General features: G+C 59.4%; 2 protein-coding genes across 3 annotated transcripts; both read right to left on the bottom strand.

Annotated features, from left to right (window-relative positions):
- Nucleotides 1–758: 758 nt before the first annotated feature.
- Nucleotides 759–5,253, bottom strand: BCAS2 (BCAS2 pre-mRNA processing factor). Of its 2 annotated transcripts, XM_090025904.1 has the most exons (7): nt 4,651–5,244; nt 4,470–4,562; nt 4,323–4,393; nt 4,072–4,233; nt 2,633–2,683; nt 1,727–1,807; nt 759–1,192 (listed from the first exon to the last, which is right to left on the bottom strand). In XM_090025904.1, the coding sequence occupies exons 1-7, from the start codon at nt 5,020–5,022 to the stop codon at nt 1,066–1,068; spliced, it is 957 nt and encodes a 318-aa protein (XP_089882030.1). In that variant the 5' UTR covers nt 5,023–5,244; the 3' UTR covers nt 759–1,065. The 2 variants fall into 2 exon arrangements, with proteins under 2 accessions (XP_089882030.1, XP_089882031.1); XM_090025905.1 differs by lacking the exons at nt 759–1,192; nt 1,727–1,807; nt 2,633–2,683 and adding an exon at nt 2,708–3,009 and having other exon boundaries at nt 4,651–5,253.
- On the bottom strand, nt 4,942–21,368 carry DENND2C (DENN domain containing 2C). Its single transcript, XM_090025892.1, has 19 exons — nt 21,278–21,368; nt 19,869–20,766; nt 19,352–19,497; nt 18,906–19,018; nt 18,198–18,368; nt 16,118–16,214; nt 15,806–15,850; nt 14,741–14,928; nt 11,527–11,636; nt 10,979–11,048; nt 10,525–10,602; nt 10,137–10,277; nt 9,618–9,766; nt 8,969–9,146; nt 8,632–8,673; nt 7,104–7,209; nt 6,190–6,429; nt 5,637–5,723; nt 4,942–5,295 (listed from the first exon to the last, which is right to left on the bottom strand). Exons 2-19 carry the CDS (start codon nt 20,681–20,683, stop codon nt 5,264–5,266), a joined length of 2,808 nt encoding a protein of 935 aa, XP_089882018.1. The 5' UTR covers nt 20,684–20,766; nt 21,278–21,368; the 3' UTR covers nt 4,942–5,263.
- Between the last annotated feature and the right edge of the window lie 66 nt (nt 21,369–21,434).

Raw genomic sequence — 21,434 nt, 5'->3', positions numbered from 1 at the left:
CGTGGGAGTTTCCTGCAGGCAGCGCAGTGATGTTTCGCACCTTCATCCCCAGCAGCCGGTGTCCTCCACTGCACGCACTACAGCTACCACACTTACAGGCGCTTACCTCTGTTTAAGCTGTGGTCACTGCTGTGCTAGAGCAAAACGGACTAAGAAAAACTCTGATTGGCATCGCTCGGTGTGTAGTGGCTACAGAACCGGGATGAACGTTCCTTCCCCTACATGACGTATAAGCTCCTGTTCTAGTTGCAAGCCTGATTTGTATCTAATACTTGTTCTTGAAACACAGCCTTGCAGGGTAGGGGGGACTTTTTTTTCCTGTAACATATGCCCAGCACAGCTTTTAAGATCATTTGATGAGGGGGAATGGATCTGGATTTTGCCCTTAACTTTTATACAGCACTAGGGCCAGATGCTGTCTAGATTTTAGCAAGGATTAAAAGGCATATATGAGAGAACAAGTGAGATGATTGCCTAGCAGGTCCAGGGGTTGCCATTATCGAGTCAGAGCATGCAAACAGCAACTGGTCCGGAGATCAGGAAAAGCTCGTGAAATCAGGACAGCGATTGTCATCACAGCAAAGAATTCCCTCTGTAGGTTTCACAACTCTATGCCAAGAAAGAACTTGTGCCACTGACAGACTTCAATACTCTCATGCCCTCTAGTGCCTAAGAGCAGTTAACGTGCTCAAGCCTTACCGGTGAGGTTTAGTATGCAAAAAGGCTCAGATTTTTACAGTAGCGCACACCCAATAAACTGGAAGAAAACAAAACATTTATTTGAGGAATAAAAACATACAAATGATTCAAACATGTTCAGTCCAAGAACTAACGTACATGTGAAATTCAGACACTTTAAATTACACTTAATCGCACCATCAGTCTATGCAGCAGAATTTTCCCTGAACCTGTTCCACCTCCTGCTAGACTTAAAATAAAAACAACCTGAGCACAGTCCATGTCTTCCTGTTTCACTACATACCCCTAACTATAGGAGCCCAAGGGCATGCAGCTTCTCCAGGAACAGCGGTAGATGTGCTGCACTGCAACGGCAGTGCCAGACCTTCAAAAGTCTTGCTGGATATTCTCCTTGTTTGCTTCCCCATGCTGCTGCTTAATCTGTGAGATTTCATTTTCAAGCTGCACAATAGTTCTCTCAATCTCATAGTTTTTACTAACCAGAGACACCCACCTGAAAACAAAAGATACAAAAATGCTTGAATGCTGTTTCTGACTATTCTAAAAGATTCAGCTGTTTAATGATAAGAATTACTGTTCCGAGCAGTCTTAAATCAGACAGTTCCCCAGTGTTTAACAAGGCTGTCCAGCACTAAACAGAATTAAGGAAAATTCTGTCTCTACCTCCTTTAAACCACATGTCAGGTTTTGCACAGCACAGAAGTGGATCGATCTCCTCCAAACACCAAAAAAAAAAATAAAAATTCCGCTGTCATCTTGGATGACAAGGTACGAGAATAAATTTAAATTTGTCGGCCATTTCAGAATTGCTGATATGCCCTTCTCCTTCCCACAGCTTTGCTCACAGCTTCATTCACCCACCCTTGCATTACCCCAACAGCTATTCTGGGCGCTTCAGTCCCTGCTTATAACACATTTGCATGGTGACGACAATACTGTAAAAGCACCTTAAGCCATGAAGAATATACTTTTGTTTTTTGTTTTTTTTTTTGGGGGGGGGGGGGGGAGGGGGCGGCTGAATACTCACGTTGACTCCATCTCTCGTAGCTTAGACCCAGCTGTAAGTTGCATGTTTTTACGCTGCCAGTTGAGATCTTGAATGTTTTTCCTATGAGAAAACATTACAGGTTCTTTAACCACACAACTGCATTTGCCTTGTCTGCTTCCTTGAAAGTAGAAGCAGCTGCTGTACTTGGAATGCAGCCCACCACCCTCATACTGCTCATGGGAAAGGATTCCAAGTAAATCAGATGCAGAGCACCAGGCAATGAAGCACACGGCCCAGTATAGACTTGCACACATGCTAAACCTGAAAAATAAGGAAAACGCGTGCATAAAAGTCTGTAAAATGAAACATCCGGCTACTGCTCATGCAGGGCAAAAGCAAAGATGGCCAAGAGCGCTAAGCTGCTCCATCCTCATGCAGGCTACAGAGACGTTCTAAAGCACAAATACAAAATACTCTGGAACGCACGCAGACACTACCTGGAACGTTATATTTTTTACAGTATAGTTACGCAACTGTCTAACTGTTGTTGTCTGTCAAAGGCATTTTAGCTGGATTGCTAATGTGATCAATCAAATGCCAACAGATATCCTTGTGCCTTACATACTCTTAGTGACCAATCTAGCTATCTACAATGCTATAGCTCCAATCAGCATGACTAGAGATCATACCCCATGGAAGCCATCACACATCCATGTATGATTTGTCAAGAAAATTGGAGTCTGGGGAAAAAAAATTCCACCAGTGCAAGTTCATCTCCACAAGCAACCAAGTTTAGCTTTTCTTCAAGAAGGACTAATTCAAACACTTAGTTTCAGGACAAGACTAGGTCCTCATCTCTACAGCCATCGCAACAGCCTAAGGATGAAGGCTATATTAAAATTTCGTCCAAGATTTAGAATGAGAATGGGAAATAGCTGTACTTACCTCAGTTTCTGCAGTTCTTTCTGGGCTTGTTCTATCATATGAACTAGATGTCTAATAGCAAAATGAAAAGCATTTAAAACAACGTTAGGAACGCCATTAGCTCAGAAGTACAGGTGCTAGCAATTGTCTCCCTTTCACTACTCTAGACCAGGGGTGCTCACCTTCCGGCCCACAGAGCATCTGGCCTGCAGAGCTTCCCACAGGTCAGGAAATTTGGCAGCTGGGGAATAGTGGCCATTAATACCAGCACCCCTCTCCTGCTGCCAAATTCCCATGCCCCCTTCTTGCTGCACAGCTTTATTTGGGCCAGGCCACTCCTGCCAGGTGGGGCACGAGATCCAGCCCGCAGTAGCACCGGGTACCGCCCATCTGGCCCACTGGGGAAAAAGGCCGAGTAAAACTGCTTGAAAGTGAAGCAAGCAAACTGCTCATCACGGTACCCACATAGGCCAGGGTGTCCAATATTTGCAGACCTCACCTGGAACATGCGTGCACATCTCATGCAACCATCTCGCAGTAGTCTGCATGATTCAGACAAACAGAACAGAAACGGACTCCAAGATCATCAATTTTAGTCCCCTGCTATTGGGCAAAACCCTATCACATAATCACTTGATCAAACTCCATCTGGAAACGCCTCTCACATTTCCTCTTAGGATTGCATTAGTACTTCCACCATCCCATCAGACCGGCAGCTCAAAGATGCTGTGCAATCAATTTACACCCCAGGGTTTCTCTTCCCCCCTGACATTTTCAACTGATGGGCTCCCAAGTTATACTGCCAAGTTTTGTTTCAAGCCTCAAGCATATGAATTTGTTTCAGTCTTAATATACAGGCTCACAAGTATTGGGAATCCCTCCAACTTCATTGTTACTTGAATTCTAAGCATATCCCACATTCTGCTAACTACCAGGAATGGCTCCACAGATCACAGCTGGCGAATCTCCGAGGGAAGCCATTTTCGCTGGTTCCCTTGATAACTGCTCAAGATAGGAGGGATTTGGATTTCCCTGGCGTAAAGGCCGTCTTCAGTGGAGTTACCGTTCTCCTAGATTTGGGGACCTTGCTAAGAGGAACGCGCACTGAGAGCTGATTTCTTTGAGTCAGGCTCCCCACGCAGAACCGCCCCTGGCAAAGGTGGGCAGTGCTGGAACATGCGAAGAAGCGTCAGAGGCACGAGTGTGCCACTCCACCGGGTGACGCAGAGACGCAAGGAGAGGATCTAGTTGATAGACCCAGGCAAGCACTGCTACGGTGTCAGCAAACAAGGTCAAACAGGTTTCCTTCGCCCACCCACGCCATGCTGCTCTGGCCGTACAGCGCGTCTGAGGTACGCGTTCAAACGACTGCTAGGAAGTTGCCATTATTCTGGTGAAGAAGCCTACACAAAAGCCGGGGGAGCTGTAAACTGGGTTCATTGTAGGAAAGGCCCACGTACTCATTGTACACCTTCCACGCGTTGCAGCCGTGCTGAGACATCAGCTCCAGGTTCTCGATGCGGACAGCCTGGTGCTCCAGCTGAGCCATCGAGTTGTTGACACACTCCTGCCAGGCCGTGATGTCGTTTTTCTGGCCTGAGGACGGGGCCGGCAACTCGTACCTGGAGAGACAGCACAACTCCTGACTCCCAGCTCCAGCCTCGGCCACCCTGACACTCCCCGCCCGCCCCGGCCGGGCAGCTGCACTCACCGCTTCATGCTGAGCAGCTCGAGGGGCTGCCGCGCCGCCAGGCGCTCGAACTCGTTGCGCATGATCTCCGTCTGCGGGAGGGACACACGGTCACGGCGGGGCAGGGGGAGGAGAAAGGTGGGGGCCGGGGAAGGGGGAGCGGCTCACCTCGAAGGCGCTGTAGTCGGGCGCGGACAAGTAGCTGAGGTAGTTCTTGGTGGGCCGGTAGCGCCGCGTCTCCTCCTCCACCAGCGCCGCGGCCTGCAGCGGGCGCGGGCACCCGGTCAGCGCCGCGCCGCCCCAGCCTCGGCTCTCCACCCGCCCGCGACCATGCCGCCCCTGTACTCACCGCCTCCCGCACGCCCGGCGCCTCGTACCCCTGGTCGAAGTAGGGCAGCGCGTCCACCGCCACCTCCCCGGCCACCAGCCCCGGCCCCGACATGGCTCCGCTCCGCCCAGCCGCCCACTGCGCCTGCGCCGTGACCCCGCCCTGCCGCTGCGCCTGCGCCGTGACCCAAACGCCTGCCTCTGCGCGTGCACCGCGCCCCCTCGTGCCACCGTCCGCGTCCTTTGCTGCACCTGCGCGGTCCGCGGCCTGCGCCCCGCCCCCGCGGCCGTGCAGAGAGGGGCGGAGTCGTGAGACGGGTTGAAATAATTTTAACGAAAGTCCGAACAGCGCTTGCACGTAAGTGTGTGTATGTGTGTGCGCATCCATATACATGTATGCACACACGTGTCCATCCTGCACCGGCACGTGCGCCAGGCATCCAGCCCACGGGAAAGGCAGTGCGACTCCACGCCCGCATGTCCGCCTTGTGCAGGTCCCTTGGTTGCAGGGAGCGCGGCGGCCCGTCCGCCCAGTCCTGGGCACCCCTGGCCTTGCACCATGCCCCCGGGGCACGATCCAGCCTGGCTGCAGTGGCCGAGCTTGGCCCCGCGCAGCAGGGTTCAGGCCTCAGCTCTCACTTCTTCTGAAGAAATTTCATTTTACTTCCTAGAGAAGGAAAAAAATAAACCCAAATCAGAAGCTGCAGAGGCTCCAGCCACGGAGGTTCGCAGCAGACCAGCCCTCAAGGCTTCTCCGGCCAAGGGGGGAAGCTCCCCCTGCCCTCTCCAAGCCAGCGCACGCTGTCTGGGCAGCTGCCCTGCGCACAGAGATGCCGAGCCTCTGGACGGTGGCCAGGGTGTAAACCAGGATGCAGGCACCCTTTGGAGGTCGGAGCCTGAGCACAAGCTCGTGGAAACTCTAAAGCGGAGCGGACCTATCGTGCAGTCATATTTTATGTAATCAGCATCAACACGTGCCTTGATAGAGAAGCAAGGCAGAACATTTACCCAGACTGCGGAGAATTTTGTTCATCCCACTTCGTTCAGTCTCTGGAACGGTCTCCAAATACTCAAAGGCACGGACCTCAAACAGGCCTACGAAAGAAAGAGACCATCGCTGAGCCACATGCGGGGGGGAGTGCACAAAAAACCCGGCACAGGCCACGTCAGTCACTAGAAGATATTAGGAGCCTACTTTAGCCCTGCTCTTCATGCACAAACTCCTGCTCACGGCCTAGACAGGGAGAGGCTCAGGCCCAAAAAGAAATCCTGCCATCGAGGGAGAAATTTTTGGTCAGCCAGACCGCTTTTAACCTGAGAAGTAGAAACCTTAAAAAAGCTGTCGGCTTCTCATATTAGAGAGGCCAAGATGACGGTCTGCAGGGCACAGAGCACTACGTGAATCCTGGCTCTGAATCCGTTTCCCCTCAGGCTCATCCGAACAGACTTCTGAAAGGATTTAGAATCCGACAAAACAATCCTTTCCGAGTCCTCTGATGTAAACATTTATCTCGTCTTTTGTACAAAGTGGCCCCTGCACCAGCAAAAAGACAGGCCTTACCTTTGACCCCACTCTTGCGGAGCTCCCGGTCTTGGATGAACCCTGCAAACATCTGTGTCTCCATGAACAGGTCCAGAAAGTGGCGCACGTTGCGGGAGGTATGGGACTTCCGGAACGGCTCTCGCTGGAATGCCCGCTCCCCCTTCTCCGTAACATTCATGTGCAGGGAGTAATGCCCGACGATCTCCACAAAGAACCACACAAAGGCTTCGGAGACGAGGGAGGCCAGAGTAGCATCACCTACGAGGAGAGGAAAAGCAGCATCACCACTTTCCGTTGCCTGCATACCTGGGCAGTCATTCCTACCTCCACAAAGCCCTGCACAGCAGCAGACAGCTTGTCTGAAGAGCACTGCGTTCCTCCAGCATCATGTGCTGTTCTGACCGACCCCGATCTTGCCATGTTGCCAGAGTGCTAGCAGGGGAAGGGTGCTCCCTGACCACTGCGATGGGTTGTAATGTACAGGAATTGCAAGAGACCTACAAACCAATACCTGAACTTGACTGAATGACTCTTCTGTCAGCAGAGACCTGAGAATACCCTTCAGGACTCACTGTCTTTTATGCTCCCTTTTTGGATAAGCCAATATAAAAGCCATTTGACTCCACATAACCTCCCAGTCTGAAGTACTGTCCCACTTCTCTGTTAAACAGGGAGAAGCCCATCTCTGTTTTGTGCAATTACTGAAAAGAACTGCCCCCAGAATCAGTGCTGTTACATGTGGCTCCAGCATGCCTTGGTATATTGAGATCTGACCATGACTAAAGGAGCAGGGATTACGGTTTTGCACTAAAGCAGAAGGCATGGTCCTCAGCCCTTGGCACCATTTATCCCTGTTCAGTTAGTCTCATCTGAGCTGTAGCAAAGCCCTCAGGCTCCATAAGGCAGCAACATTTTGTCTTGACATTCATTACCTTGTATGTCATTCTGCTCTTGGTGTAAAATTTCACTTCTCTCCTCCAAAACCTGTGTAAGCGCAGCCTGGAGTTTGGGAGGTAAGATTTCATCTTCATCCGATACCTGACCAAACAAAGGGTGGATACAGCATGTGTATGTTAGATCTTACAGGCAGACTTCTCACGAGGAATGGTGAAAGGCATGCTGGTGACGTGCCTGAATGATCAGCGCAGTTACTCTATGAAATGGTGCCCATGTGTGGGGACAGCACATTTGCCATGTGGCCACAGAAATGAAGTGACAAGCAAAGGCAGCTAAATTCAGATTCCTACACTCACAAAGTAGTACTAAGTGAGATTTGTGCTGTCTCCTATGCCCGTTATGTAGTCCCAGAAGAGAGAAATCTAGCAGGAAGGAAAACCAAAATGACAACGTGTTGGTGAAAGACTGATCCTTGAATACCTGTGCCTACCTGCTTCCATGTATTGGCTGCAATGCAAGATAGAAAAGTGAGGCAAAGGGAAAAGACTTCTTAACTGGGAAAAGTAATAAGCTTGTACAGGAACCATGACAGAAACCAAATTGCAGAAAGGGCATTTATAAAGTGTAGCCTTGGAGAAGCCTGAAGCCTGAAGAAAAATGGGCAACAGCTTTGTGATCCAAGTGGGATAGGGATCAGGAACTCCTGGTCGCCTAGCCCCATTCTTTCATTTGGGAAGTCATCCACATCTCACTGGGTCCGATTCCACTTCAGTTAAACGGTGATATAAGCCCACTTCCCGGGCCACTGGAATGCTTGGTGTGACACTCAGGAAGCGGGTGTTAGATAAGCATTTTTACTGGAAAGCAAACCAGTCTGCAACACTGAATCATCTTGCGTTCTAAAATTAACAAAGAGTTCTGCGAATGCACCGGAATGATTAGATCCAAATAATGCTGCTTCATTTCTGCTTGGGAGATGGCTACGGGTGCCAAACAACAATGCCATAATGTGTTTATAGCAACTTGTCTGCTAATTACAGAGCCTTGTCAGTACAAGGAGAACATTTGAGAGTAGCATAAATTACTAAGTGGGCAGTGACTTTTGCTTACTCACTCGTTTGTGGAATAATTGGGCAGAAACCTCAAGTACATGCACAGGGCAGAAAGGTGGCCAAATATAAAGCAGAGAAATTACGTGGACTGGGTTGTCAGAGCAGCACTCTCAGCTAGCCCGAACAGGAGGGCAGTGATGCCAGGGTGACACGGAAGCCCAATGTCCCCATCTGCGCAGCCAGCACTTACAGGCACTTGGGCCAACCTGGAACCTAGAGCCAAGGAAGCAGGAGCACCTGGGCTGCGGGGCCCTGCATCCCATGCAGATCAGCCCCGTCTCTCCAGCAGAGGGAAGGCGCAGACAGGACCGTGGGGCTGTGCAGACCGAGGTCAGCTCAGCCTAGTGCGTGGTTTGGTGTCCTGCATGTTATCTGGTAAAGCCCAATGGGGTAACCCTTTGCCCGGCTTGCTGGGCAGCCCACAGCTCTCTCAGAGACCTGTGTCACTCACCTCTTGCAGAAACCTGTCAGCACAAAGGTCAACGATCAGTACCTGGGGAAAGGAGTTCACATTAAGCATGGTCAGGCCAAGATTCTCTCTGCACCACAGCATGCCTGAGCACCGGTTGAGTCCCCAGACCCACTGCAGGTTTTATACCGCACCAAGCAAGCCGAAACGATTTAACTGACAGCAGGCTGGACACTGACAGGTGGCTGAAAAGTCACAGACTTGCTCTGAAGCGTCTTGTGAGCTTATCTTACAGCTCTTGTGTTGTCAGGCCAACAGCTTTCTCTTGTCAACAGAGGAACCATCCCACCCCAGCTCTTGCATTTCCTCCACGTCTCACCTCCTCTACGGGCAGATCCTGAAGCTGTGGTAGGGAGCACGAGAGAATGCCGATGAGGAATGGGGTGGGAGAGCAGACAATGTCAATCATGGGAGCTGGGAGGACAGGGATGTAGGTGTGCTGCCAGGTGAAGGGGTAAAGCATTGCAACCACAGCGTGGCCACATTTAGACAAAGTGCTAAAGGGAGAGAAAACAAATGACAAGCTGGTCAGGTGCCAGCTGCAAACGGACACAAGTGCTCAGTACTCTGGGTACGTGCAATTCGCACACAGCAAGCCGAGCAGGAATCCCCAAATCCGCAGCTCTCCTGCCTCAGTCTCACAACCCACTCCTCAAAGGGAGCACACCACTGCTAAAGGAAATGCTTCCTTGTTTCGTTCTGCTTTGATCCCAGGTCCGCTATAGCTTTTAGCGTGTTTGCACTTCAAACACGGTTCAAGTCTCACGCGGAGAATACTTAACAAATCCTCCCGGTCTTTCCATACACGCGTGGTCTGCAGACCTCAGAGCCACACAGGTGGCCTTCAGGGCACCCACTCTGAACACACACCTGCTTTAGAAAGACTCACGCCTGAGTCTGTACAGAAACAGGACTGAGAAAAACAGACATCCCTCAGAGATGGAGGCGACATCCAATTCAATTTTCACCTTAGATTGTCTGCAACAAAGATCACTCTCCTTTCCAGCAGGAGAGAGGCACAGACGCGAATCAGGTGACAAACGCTGAGGCACTGGAACAGGCACTCAAAGTCGACATGTTCGAGCCGGGAATCCAGCGGGCGGCACAGTTCAATAACCTGAGGGCAGAGCGAAGAGTAGCAGCGTTGGGCAGCGAGGTTGTGACACAGGGACAGCCGGGGGGACTTGCGGACCTGTGCGGCGCAGCCTCTTCTGAGCATCGAGGCGAGGCAGCAGGGGCTCCGCTCACCTCTGGAGAACGGCTGGGGCAGGGGAAGGGCACCGCGCCGGTTCTTCCCTTCCCTATGCGAGCTAGAGCCGTTTCTGTTGTCGTTCCTCTCCTGGTAGTAGGCTGCTACCCAGGCAAATCCTACAGTGACTTTGCCACTGTTCCCAGGCCACCTCAGCCCCGCAGCACAGCTGGCCTATGTCTTTCTGCCCGGCTCATGAGAGCAGGAGCTTGCACACGCAGCCAGGGCCCCTCAGTACCTCGTTTCCTGCTCCTGGCAGGAAGCTCTTCACAGTGATAGTACGTCCAGGCGCAGGGAAAGGCGCCTCCATGACGCTACGCATGAATGGGTGCACGAGGGCTGGGGATATCTCTCGCCTCTTCTCCACCTCATCCAGGATCTGCAGGGAAACAACTACCCATTGCCGTGCTGTGGCTGCACTGCTGTGGAGCAAGGCAGAGCAGGGGGTGGTGGGCGTCTCTACACACACGACCACAAACCCATGGCTGCAATCAGGGCTCCAGCCCATGCTCACTCTCCTGCCTGAGGGTCCTCTCAAAGGCAACCACGAGGGATGGCCCCCAGCCCGCTCCTATCACAGGCACCAGAGCGACCGAGGGGTCGGTGTGGGGCAGGTTCTGGCTCACCTTGGAGAAGAGGTTGAAGCAGCCCAGGCGGCTCACCATGCAGTACACCTCGGGGAGCCGCTTCCCTTTCCCTTCCGGCTGCAAGACAACGGGGACACGGAGTCACGCCAGGCACAGGAGGGAACCCAGTGCTTGCATGCAGGAAATTGACACGTTTGGCCCCTGGGACTGGATCCTGCTCCTCCAGTTCCTCGTACTGCGGCTCCCCCCTTACCCGCTACATAGGGGGTGGGGCACCCCAGGAACCGCCAGGTGTGGAGTGCCCCGGGGCACCGGCAGCACCGTGCCCCCTGTCCCTTGTGTCACAGGAGCAGGGGAGGGGCCAGGAGCCCGAGAAGCATAACCCAGAGCAACCCGAGGGGCTGCTGCAGACCCAGGCCAAGCTGAACTGCAAAACTGCCCATGCCCTGCTGCATCCTGACCCCAGCAGCAGGCCCAACAGGCAGCGTCTTACCAAGAGCTTCTTGCAGTACCCGAACCAGCGGCTGCCATCCTCGCCCGTCAGCACGAAGGAGAAGGTTTCGCTGGAGAGCCCAGGGGAGTCAGTCAGGCGCCGCACGGGTCAAGGGGCCAGCGGGGACTTGCAGGCAGCGGGGCTGGGTGTGGGCAGATGCGCCGTGCAGCCCACCACGCCCTGCAACCCTGCCACTGCTAGGCAGGGCGCCCAGAAGGGGCGGCACCTTTCACAAGCAGTGGGGTCCCCGCTCCTCCACTCTGCCCAGGAGCGAGGGCGGTAGCAGCTGCAGCCTAGAGCCAGCCCTGGGGTGCGGCACACCCTTCACAACGTAGAAGGGCCCCACTGGGACAGCAGCAGGGGGATGAGAGGGCATCTGTCTGGGAGAAGAGGGGAGTGCCCCTTTCCTCACTCCCCCAGCCCTCTTCCTTTGGGCTCCAGACCTCCCAGGGCTGTGCCAGGACCATCCCCCCGCATGTGGCCTCACCCTGAGGGCAGGCAAGGGCCTGAGGACTCAGCCCAGCATCAGCTCACAATGCAGCTTTTACCTTTTAAGCTCTGAAGCAGGAACCCAGTCCTTGGGATCTGGAAAGCAGAACCCAGGGATGACTTTCAGCCGCTCCTCGGTGTCCTTGGACTGCCGAAAGGGATGTTCAGGCTGAGGAGGGAACACACACCAGTTACAGATGCCAGCGAGCTCAGGCACGTGGCTGCAAGACCTTCCAGTGGGGAGTGTCTCCTCCCTGCCCTGGCGCTTCAGTGCATCAACCCGTGCCTTCTGTGAGCCTGCAGAAGACGCTGGTTGCATCCAGCTTCCCTGAGGCTCAAGGCACAGGTCCCCAGGGCACCTCCATGGGCTGGGTCCAGGTCTCACGTGCCCGGGACACGCTTCTCATCGCTCAGGTCCCCAAAGACGAAGCTGCATTCCTGACCCCGTGCTCCCAGGCATGCAGCAGAGACTTGCCCTGGCTCACAGCTTTAGCAGAGGATGTGATTTCAAGGTGCTGCCCAGACTGCCTTGAAATCAGCACAGGGTGTGAGGGCAATTTCAAGCTCACGGGGCTGTCCGTAGCATGAGGACCCACCTCAGGCCTGCACTGGGAAGAAGTCACCATTCATGTTAACAGACATCCTCTCCGGGGACTAGAGACCTGACCCGTCAGCCTACGGGCAGCACATCCCCACGGTCCATTTTGAAGGGGAGCAGTGGGGCATTGCAACCATGGGGCAAGGAGAGCACAGACCCTCGGGGCTCAGGCTCCTCCTGTGTGTCCCAGCCAGTTCCCACCAGCTCCCCCCTGCCACAGAGGCACCTCCGTGCAGGACACGCACTTGCATCCTCTCTCCCCGGGACACACATTACACATGCCAAATGGCAGCAGAGCTTATTTCAGCATCACAAGAGGAGACCGCCCCCAGAAGAGAGACCGCAAGGCGGCAGGAGTTATTTTCGCCAGACATCTGTTGCACAGGGGCTGCGCCGGACCCCAACCCACAGGCCGTCGAGGGGCTGACAAGCAGATAACCAGGAAGCCATGCTATTTTTACTCTGAGGGCAAGTCTGTAATCACCCCACCCACGGCATAATCATGGCTCCATAATTACGGTGCAATGTTTCCTGGGGGATCCCGGCACAAAAGACCCTCCTGCGTAAATCCCTGTCACACTCAACAGCGGGGCAGAGCGGGAACAGACAGTGAGAAAAAGTCACCAGTTCTGCTGGTCTGGCTACGAGAGCAGGAAAGCAGCTGTAGCCTTTTAACCTTGAGCACTGGTGCTCCAGGGAGACGTGGTCATGCACGCTGTGCTGAGGCTGCGAGCTTGCTGGCAGGGACGCCTGCCTCGATCTGGAAATCCAGCACCTTTTCACCAGCGCACAACTCCACAGAAAGCCCCTCGCGGCCCCAGGGCCAAGCCCATACAGTCAAAATGGACACCGCTTTGTGGAAAGGAGACACCGCACCCCAGCAACTGCCCCTAGCTCGTTGCTGAAGGAGGCTGGACGAGAGCAGCACAGTCTCGCTTCCCGGGAAGGCGTTTTGGGGGAAGCCCGTTGGGGCAAGGTGCAGCAACAGCCGACTGCGCTGTGCCATCCAGGGCGGCGGGAACCGAACAGCTGCCCGAGAGCCCCGGCCCCCAGCAACCTGCCTCTGATTGCTTTCTCTTCGCGTGTCTTGTGCCAACACCAACCTCGCTGTGCACGTGTCTGGACAGGCAGAGCGAAGGCCTCGGTGCAATGAGCTGGGTCTGGATTGCAGCCCGAGAGCTGCCACAGGTCACCTCAGCCTCGCTCCCTTCAGCGTGCCCAAGCGTGGGGGTGAAAGAATGAGAGCCCCGGGGAAGCCGTGGCGCCCCGTGTGCTCCCCGCTCAGCGGCATGGAAGGCAGCACAGACGAGGGCGGCCCAGCTGGGGGGACGCAGGGCTCTGCCACCGTCCCGCGGCTGCCTCGGCAGCCCAGCACGAAGTGCTGCAGCTTGGCAGTGTCTCCGGAAAAACAAGCAGGAGCCTGCCTGGCACCGACAGAAGCAACGACTTGCCCACCTCAGCCCAGCGGGATGCATGAGGCTGGCACAGGCACCCGTGTTTCCCAGCACGGAGCGGCGTCATCCGTGGAGGAGCACAGCAGCAGTGTTTTCAGTTCAGCCAGCCTCAGAGGCAAACCAAACCTAACCCCCACGGGCATGACCAGCTTCTTCCGCAGCAGAAGAGCCCGTCCACGTGCCTCCCCCACAACTGGTCGCCCCCCTCCCCGGCTGTGCCAGCCTGGGGCTGGTCCCCTCGACTCCTTCCTCGGTAGGTTTCTCAGACACGCGGGCAGATGGGATCTGACGCGTCACACCCCCATGGGATTACTGCGCAGTGAGACGCGTGGTGTGCCAGGCCATGCAGAGCAAGAGTCAGGACGCAGCCTGCCGCAGCACAGACCCAGCCATGTCCGTGCCGAGCAATGTTTAGGCTGGAAAGGGAGCCTGAAATTATTGTTTACAGAGCAGCAGCGCGAAGGCTGAAGTTGGCTGCAACCTGGGTTCTTCAGGCTCTACACAGCAGCCTTGCCCCTGCCACAGACAACTTAGCAATGACACCAAGCAGCACCAGCCCCAAAGGCGCTCAAGCTACATCACCTGGTGAGGACCAGAGACACTGCCCGCACCCACGACAGCCAGCCACGGGCCAGCTTGTCTGGACCTGATGCATTTGCTCAAACCACAAGCAGCACGGTTTCGGTCTCTGTCCCTGTCCCATAGAGGGCTGGACACTCATGCACACGCGCCCTCCCGAACTTCCAAAAAGCCAGAGGAGGCAGAAGGATCTAGCGCAGCAGGCTTGAAAGCGTCAGGCTGAGGTGGGTCAGGCCAGGTGGCTTTCCCCAGCAAGCCTGAAGTAAGAGGTTCCCCTTTACAGAGGAAATCTAATCCCTCTTTTCCATGGGCCACAGCTGGGGCCAGGAAGGCTCCTGTCCACAGGCCACCGAGCACCTCAGTCTTTCACCCTCCCTCCTCTGTGCCCCACAAGACAGGGCAGTTTTATTATCCCCATCTCACAGCCGGGGAAGGGATTCAGCCCATCCAAAACCATAGAGGGTCTATAGCAGCACTAAGAGCTGAACCCTAGCCTCAGCTCCCAGGCCAGCACAAGCCTCTGCAGAGCCCAGGCGGGGAGCAGCGCCGGGAGGGAAAAAAAATAAATAAATCAGGAACAGATCACGCAGGCGCAGGGAGCTGGGTGGTAGGTGGAGGCGGAGGCACCTGCGTGGCACCCACCTTGCTGGGGAACTGCTGTATAATCTGCGGCGCGTAGCTCGCCTCGGCCGACTTCTTTTGCAGCGACACCACCACAAAGAGCTCGAACAGCTGCTGCTCCTGGAGCTCAATCAGGTCCCGCTCCAGCGTCTGGTAGTGCGGGTTCCTCTTGGAGGCCACCTGCACCTGCAGCAGGCGCTTGTGCCGACCTGCGGGGCAGGGAGCGCTTAGCGATGCCATGCTGCGACCAGCTGTCGGGGCAGCAGCTTTCCAGATAACGGGCAAACGGTTCCCCGTCATGGGAAGGGACGGCAGGACTCGGCCCGAGTCTCAGGTCCCTGGGCACAGAACGGACAGGAGCGTTAGCCCTCGACGTGCACCCACCCTCGGGCCTCTTTGCCAGACGCCTTGTTGCAGCCTGGCCCTGGGAATACTGAGGGCAGCAAATCGGTAGCTCTCTGGGCCTACTCCTGGCACAGCGGAGGTGCCCAAGTGCTTACGAGTCTGACGAGGGGTGGCTGCGAGGGACCGAACCTCACTGGTGCCCGTGCGTGGGGCAGGGCGGGTATCGGGAACCCTGGCCCACCTCAGGTGCGCCCACGGGGCAATGCTTTGCAGCAAGGGGCCTCGAGACTGCAGCAGGGCCTGGCTCGTGCAGCACTGCAGCAGCCAGGCGAGCTGAGAGCACCTGGCAGCAAGACCTGCCCTGAGGACTCCCACTGATGGCCCGGCCCAGCCTGGCTCGCTCACGCCCTGACTCACCTGCTCCAGGTCAGGCCAGAGCCTCCCCTCCCCCCTAGACATGTGCGCACACGCAGACCCCCTCAGCCCCAAGGCCTCTTGGGCATCATCAGAAGGGCAAAAACGTTTTAACCGATCCAGCACTGCTGTGGTTATGAGCGTGCCCATGCTCAGGCCTGTCAGCTAAACTTTGGCACTCGGTGCTGGCCCCCGGAACCGGGACACTTGGACCCGAGCAAGCGGGGCCCTCAGCCCCGGCCCGGGCTGGGGACCGCCCCCCCGCTCTCCAGCGACTCCCCCCGCCACCCGGGGCCCGGCTGCGCTGACTCACTCCCGCTCACCCACCTCTTGGCAGATTCTCCGAGTCACTTTCGTTCCCGCTGGTTTCACCTGAAACACAGTTTCCACCTGCGTCAGCTGGGAGGGGGCTTCACCGCCTTTGCCGGGAGCTGCCCCAGCTCCGTCACGGACCGGGATCCTCCGTGCGTACTCGCACAAGGGACTTCCTGGGCTTGGTTTTCAGAGATGAATCCCTGCAGCCCCCGCCCCAGCGAGATACAGGGGCCTGCACAGCTGAGAGACAAACGGCTGCAGTGAAAACCCTCCCCACTCCCCAGTACACGGGAACCAGGCCTGCCCCTGGCCACGGCTCTGTACCTTTGGCCGGGGGCACTTCTTTCCCTGTGCAAGGCTGCAGCTTCACCCTCTTCTTCCCACGTTTGGAATCAAAGATCTCCTGTATCTTTAACACAAGCTGGAAGCCAAAGAAAGCAGCAGTGAGCACAGGCCACGCATCACATGAATCTGCGAGGCAGCAGAGGCCAGGGGGTCTCGCGCAGATGCAGGCGTGGGTGGGAAACGCTGCCCCAAACCCTGCATGAGGGGGCTGGTCCCAGTGCCACTGCCAGTGCCCAGCACCTGGGGCCTTCCGAGTCTTACAGCAATGCACCCGAGGGCACTACCCGGCCGTGCTTGGGCACGGGAGCTCTGTGCGCTCTGGCTGCCAAGGGGGAGAGGGCCAGGCTGCAAGGCAGGTCTGCGGTAGGAGCTGGAGCAGCTGCTGTGGGACACCCCTTGCCAAGCCCAGGCAGAGCAGGGCCCAGCACGGCGTGGCGGACCCCCTGGATGGGACGCAGTGCTCTGGACACAGGGACAGGAGGCTATTTCCAAGGCACCAGGTCACAGGCTGCCGGCCGTGAGCTGGGCGAAGTCCTGGCCAGGAGGGGTACTGAGGTGCACGGATTCAGGGTGGAAAACCCTGCGGGGACTGAGCAAGTGCCTGCTGCGGGGGCCGGGCACAAGCGGAGGGGACCTGCCAGCGCTCTTGCCCCAGGGCGGTGCTCCACAGTCTTGGGGCTGCCCAAACCACATCAACTGCGGGAAATGGGTGCCAGATACGTGAAACGGCAGCCGCATTCCTGCCCGGGGGTGCGGCCCAGCCGGGGCAGGGCTGAGGCGCGCCTCCTCTCTGCGTGCTGCAGCCTGCAGGCTCCTTGCTCGGGAGAGGGCGGAGAGCAGGGAGCGAGTCAAGTTCCCGCTTGCCCCAGCTGTAGAACCTGGTGCTTGCTCCCAGGGACGGCACCGGGCGAGGCCAGCGCTGTCCCCGCAGATAGCGCACAGACAGACAGACAACCTGCCCGTCAGCTCTGGGCCGATCCCCACGCACAGGGAGCAAGGCCCAAGCTCCCCACGCTTCCTCCTCTGTCCTGATTTTCTGGAGTGGGGACAGGCCTGGCTGCCGCTTGCTCCCCTCCTCCCACCCGCGCCGGAGGGCTGCTTGCAGCACAGGGACAGCTGCTGGGAGCCAGCAAGGGGTCTTGCCTGGCTTGAGAGGCTCCGCTTCGGGGCTGAAAATCTCCCCCTGCCTCGAGCCTCTCCAGCAAGCCTGGCCAAGCCCGCCGAGAGAACAACGCGCGCTTTCTGCACGTAAATTGCTCCCAGATTTCTGGACCGGGCTGGGGCTCGGGGGCTGGATGTTCTCTCTCTGCAGGAAGGAGGATGCTCTCAATCGTGGCGCTCGCGGGGTTGTGACTCCTCCTCCCCCACCCCCTCCTGGGTGTTCGTAACACACAGAAACCCATTACACGCCAGGACAGCTCAGCCCTGCTCCCGCTCCCCCACACGGCGCACAACATCCGTGGTTTGTGGAGCAGGAAGTAGAGCTGGAAGGCGAGTGACCCCAGCCAGGAGTCGAGCAGTGCCGCCCCCAGCCCCCGCAGGCGGCCCCTCTGCAGCAGCTGCCGCTGCCCCTCCACCTCGGCGGGTGCAGGGGGTTCACAGGGCCCTCGGGAACCTTCCCCCAGCCCCAGCTGGAGGTGAAGCCCGGGGATCGCCTGACCTCAGAGGCGTGAAGCACCCTTAGTCACGGCGGCAGGGAGGGGCAGAGGCCAGCACAAGAGCTGTATCAAACGGGCCCGTTCCTGAGGAGCTGCTCAGCCGCTCCCGCCGCCAGACAGCCACACGAGCACCGCACGGGTCCCAGCCCCGGGCCCTGAGCCAGCGCTGCCCCAGCTGAGCCCTTGGCAGCCCCAGCCGGCCGCGCTGCTGCCCAGCGCTGTGCCCCGCGCCCAGCCTCTGCCCGCGGGCGTGGGCACCGGCACCGCCCGCAGGCCGCTACAGCGGGGTGGGTGATGCCGAGCACAGCAAGGGTGCCACCGCACGCAGGGCCTAGCCGCAGAGAGCCCGAGGCCCCCCCAGCCAGCACAGCGGCCCCTGCCCGCCCCGCGAGAGGCCTCACCGGGGGAAGGTCCTTCCTCCTTCTGCTGGCCGCCTCTCCGGCTCGGAAGAGCTTCCACTCGCTCAGCGTGACGGGCAGGGTCGTGTCCTTCACCAGCTTCCCGCGCACGCAGGCGCGGGGGTTCTTCAGCTCCATGGTCTTGCGGCCGAAGAAGGGCGGCTTGGGGGGCGGCTGGGGAGAGAGCAGGGCTTTACTGGGAAGCTAAGGCCTGGGCCCTCGCTGCCAGGGGCCCAACCAGGGCGCTCCCCACCCAGCAATCCCCTCAGCTGAGGGGGCCCGGAGCCCGGCAGGAGGCACGGGGGCAGCGGCAGACACGGGGCTGGAAGGCTCCTAACCCCGCAGGGGCCCAGCAGCCTCGCAGACGCTGTGCGGACGGCCCCCTTGCTGGCACAGAGGCCTGGGGGAGGCTGGAGCAGTCCCGCCGGCCGGCTGGCGGTTGCAGCATCAGTACGCAGCAGCGGAGCAGCACGACGCCCGAGTTGCAGAGCATCTGCCCAGCCCTGAGCTCACTGGCTTCTCCGCCACACGCGGGTTTGAGCTGAGCGCTGGCAAGCGTGCCAGTCCTGCGGGCTTCCCAGCCGCTCTCTGGCTGCAGGAGCCGCTCCCGCTGGACCTGCGCTTCGTGGAGACTGGAGGCAGGGGCCCAGCCCTGGTGCAAACAGGCAGGCGCTGGGCTTCCCCAGGCCAGCGGCACCCTCCGGCGCTCACCTTGGGTGGCTTGTCCGTGGCCAGAGGTGGGAACAGCTTCCAGGCCGAGGGCACCCTCCATAGCGGCAGAGGCAGCGCTTTGACGTCTTCATACGGGTTTTCTCTGGCAACATCTGGGAGAGCAGGGGACAAAGGGGACCCTCCTCGCACCCGCGCAGCGCTGAGGGCCCCAGATTCCTTCCACTCCAGCACCTGCCGAAGTGGGTGTCGCAGACAGGTCCCCCAGCTTGACCTGTGGCACCAGATCCTCCGACAGCCACCCACTCTACCACGCTCACAGGCACCAGCCTTGCAATGCGGCCCGGCCCTGCCCCCAAAGCTGCAAAGGCCACGTATGTGCAGGGCTCCCTCCCCTCCCCTCCCCCCGACCTGTGAGCCCCGGGGGTTTGGCCCCACACCTTGATGCCCAGAGAGGACCCCCTGGCCCCCCACCCTCAGGCACATACAGACAACATCCTCGTAGAGGTTGTCCTCCGACTGCGTGTAGTAGAGCCTGGACCCCGCTGTGCCATTTGTCTCCTGGGGCTTGGGGGTGCCGGCGGCCGCCCTCCGAGTCCGGAAGCCCTGGACGTCCTCAAACTCAAAGGATTTCCTGCAAGGGGCCGAGAGCGTTTGCACAGCTTGGTCTTCAGCCGCACAGACCGAGTCCCGCTTCATGCCCTGTCCCCTCCCCAGGCCAGCGACACAGCAGCACCTCGTGCTCTGGCCGGTCACGCCACGTCCCTGGACAGGCTCCTGGAGCCGGCACAGGGGGTCCCCAGCACGCACTGTCCTGGCGCAGGGTGGCGCTCCCAGCAGGCAAGAGCCAGAGACTCGGGGGCTGAAGCCCTGTCTAGGACAAACGGAGGAGGACCCCCCTGCCACTGACAAAGGGGTTCCCCCCGGTGCTCCCGCCCCTTGAGCGGACCCGGGAGCCCACCGGTGCCTGGCGCATGCCAGCCGCTCGTGCACGTGCCAGCCTACCTCTGGGCCCGGCCGCGGATTCTCCTGGCGGGGCACTGCTCAGGGTCACTGGTGGGGGGCAGCACCGCCTCGCTGCCACGCCGCCCACCCGTCAGCTGCTCCTGGCTGGTGCTGACGACGGTGCCGGCAGCTGGATCCCGCTCCGACGGGTAGCGGAAGGTCCTGCGAGGCTTGGGTGGTGGGAGCCGGGGTGGGGGCGGGCGCAGGGCAGGGCTGCCCTCCTGCCCCTCGGCCTCCGAGTAGATGCTGTCCGAGCTGCGGCTTGTCCCGCCGGGTAGCGCCAGCAGCTCCTTCTCGACGGAGCCGCAGCTCCCCCTCTTCCTCTTCGGGTCCGCGGCGGCCACGGCAGGTGGGGCAGGGGGCAGGGGCTCCGTTTTCCGCCACAGTCCGCGGGAGGCGTAGAAGTTCCCCGGGGGCAAGGCCCGCGTGGGGTCGAGGAAGTCCGGCTGCAAGTCCCCGTTGTCCAGGGCCGGGGGCACGGAGCAGCGGGGGCACGGCTGTGGCGGCGGGGGCTCGGCGGGGCCCCTGCCCCCCCTGCCCTGATGGCAGGGCCTTGGGCCTTCCCGCAAGTCCAGGCCCAGGCTCTTGGCGTCGGCGGGCCGTGCCTTCCCCAGGGCCTGCGACCTTGCGCTGGCCGCAGCATCCCTGTCCCGGTCGTACCTCAGCCCGACGCCCCTGGGCTGCTGCCCGCTGTCGCCAGCGCCCCCGCGCGCCCGCCCCTCCCACTGCGAGATCTTCTGCTTGATGTTGCGGCAGTGGCTGCGCGACAGCGTCTGCGTGGCGGCGCGCGAGAAGCCGTCGTCCGCGGGGTGCATGGCAGGTGCGGAGACCTCACGGAGGCCCCATCACAGCCGCGGCGCGGTCCCGGCCTGGAGCCCTGCAGCCCCCGCGCGCGGCCCTGCCGAGAGACGCGGCGTCAGGCGGACGCACCACCCCGGGGCCTGGGCCTGGCCCTGCGCGACCCGGTTCCCTCGGGGCCCGGGCGCTGGGTGCGGGACGCGCGGGGCGGGGGCAGGGCCGGCCGCCCGGCAGGAGCGGCGGTCCCTCGCGCAGCGCGGGGTGACGCCCACGCGGCCCGGCTGAGTCACGCGGCGCCCGCCAGGACGGGAAGGGCGTCTCGCGCGCCCCGGGCAGGCGCCGGCTGCGGACACGTCGCGCGGCCCGGGCTCCCCCCGCCGGGCTACGGCCCAGCCGCCCCGCGCCCACCGTCCTCCCCGCGCCGCTGCGGCGCCGCCGCTCGCCGGGCGGCCCCGAGCCAAAGCGCCAGGGCTGGCGGGGCCGCGACCCGGGCACCGGGGAGCCCGGCCGGGCAGCGACGCGACCCGCGCCGCAGGGCACCGCCCGGGGCCGCCGCACCTCGGCGGGCTCCGCGGACACCCCGGGAGGAGCCCTCCCCCCGCGCCGCTCACCCGCGCTGCCGCTGCCGCCGCCGCCGGGCTGCGCCCGCCCCGCCCCGGCACGTGGCCGCGTGGCCGTCACTCCGGGCAAGCCCCGCCCGGCCCCGCCCCCCGGGGGCGCGGCCCCGCCCCCCCCAGCCGGTCCGGCCGCCGAGCGCGCCCGGCGCAC

The sequence above is a fragment of the Crocodylus siamensis genome, chromosome 13 (assembly GCF_052110815.1).
Source record: "Crocodylus siamensis isolate JL-2025a chromosome 13, ASM5211081v1, whole genome shotgun sequence".
In the NCBI taxonomy this organism is placed as follows: Eukaryota; Metazoa; Chordata; order Crocodylia; family Crocodylidae; genus Crocodylus; species Crocodylus siamensis.
The sequence above is the reverse complement of the archived record's forward strand: the minus strand, read 5'-3'. Positions and strand labels throughout refer to the sequence as shown.

Bases quoted from the DNA above. Each gene is read 5' to 3' on its own strand.
- BCAS2 (XM_090025904.1), bottom strand. From the start codon at position 5,022: ATGTATATGGATGCGCACACACATACACACACTTACGTGCAAGCGCTG. The intron at 4,234-4,322 runs GTGAGTGCAGCT...CTGTCTCTCCAG, and splicing joins GAGCTGCTCAGCATGAAGCG to GTACGAGTTGCCGGCCCCGT. The intron at 2,684-4,071 runs GTACGTGGGCCT...TTTTGCTATTAG, and splicing joins GCGTGGAAGGTGTACAATGA to ACATCTAGTTCATATGATAG.
- DENND2C (XM_090025892.1), bottom strand. From the start codon at position 20,683: ATGCACCCCGCGGACGACGGCTTCTCGCGCGCCGCCACGCAGACGCTG. The intron at 14,929-15,805 runs GTGGGTGAGCGG...CCTGCCCCGCAG, and splicing joins CTCGGAGAATCTGCCAAGAG to GTCGGCACAAGCGCCTGCTG. The intron at 11,049-11,526 runs GTAAAAGCTGCA...TGGGCTCTCCAG, and splicing joins CCTGCTTCAGAGCTTAAAAG to CGAAACCTTCTCCTTCGTGC.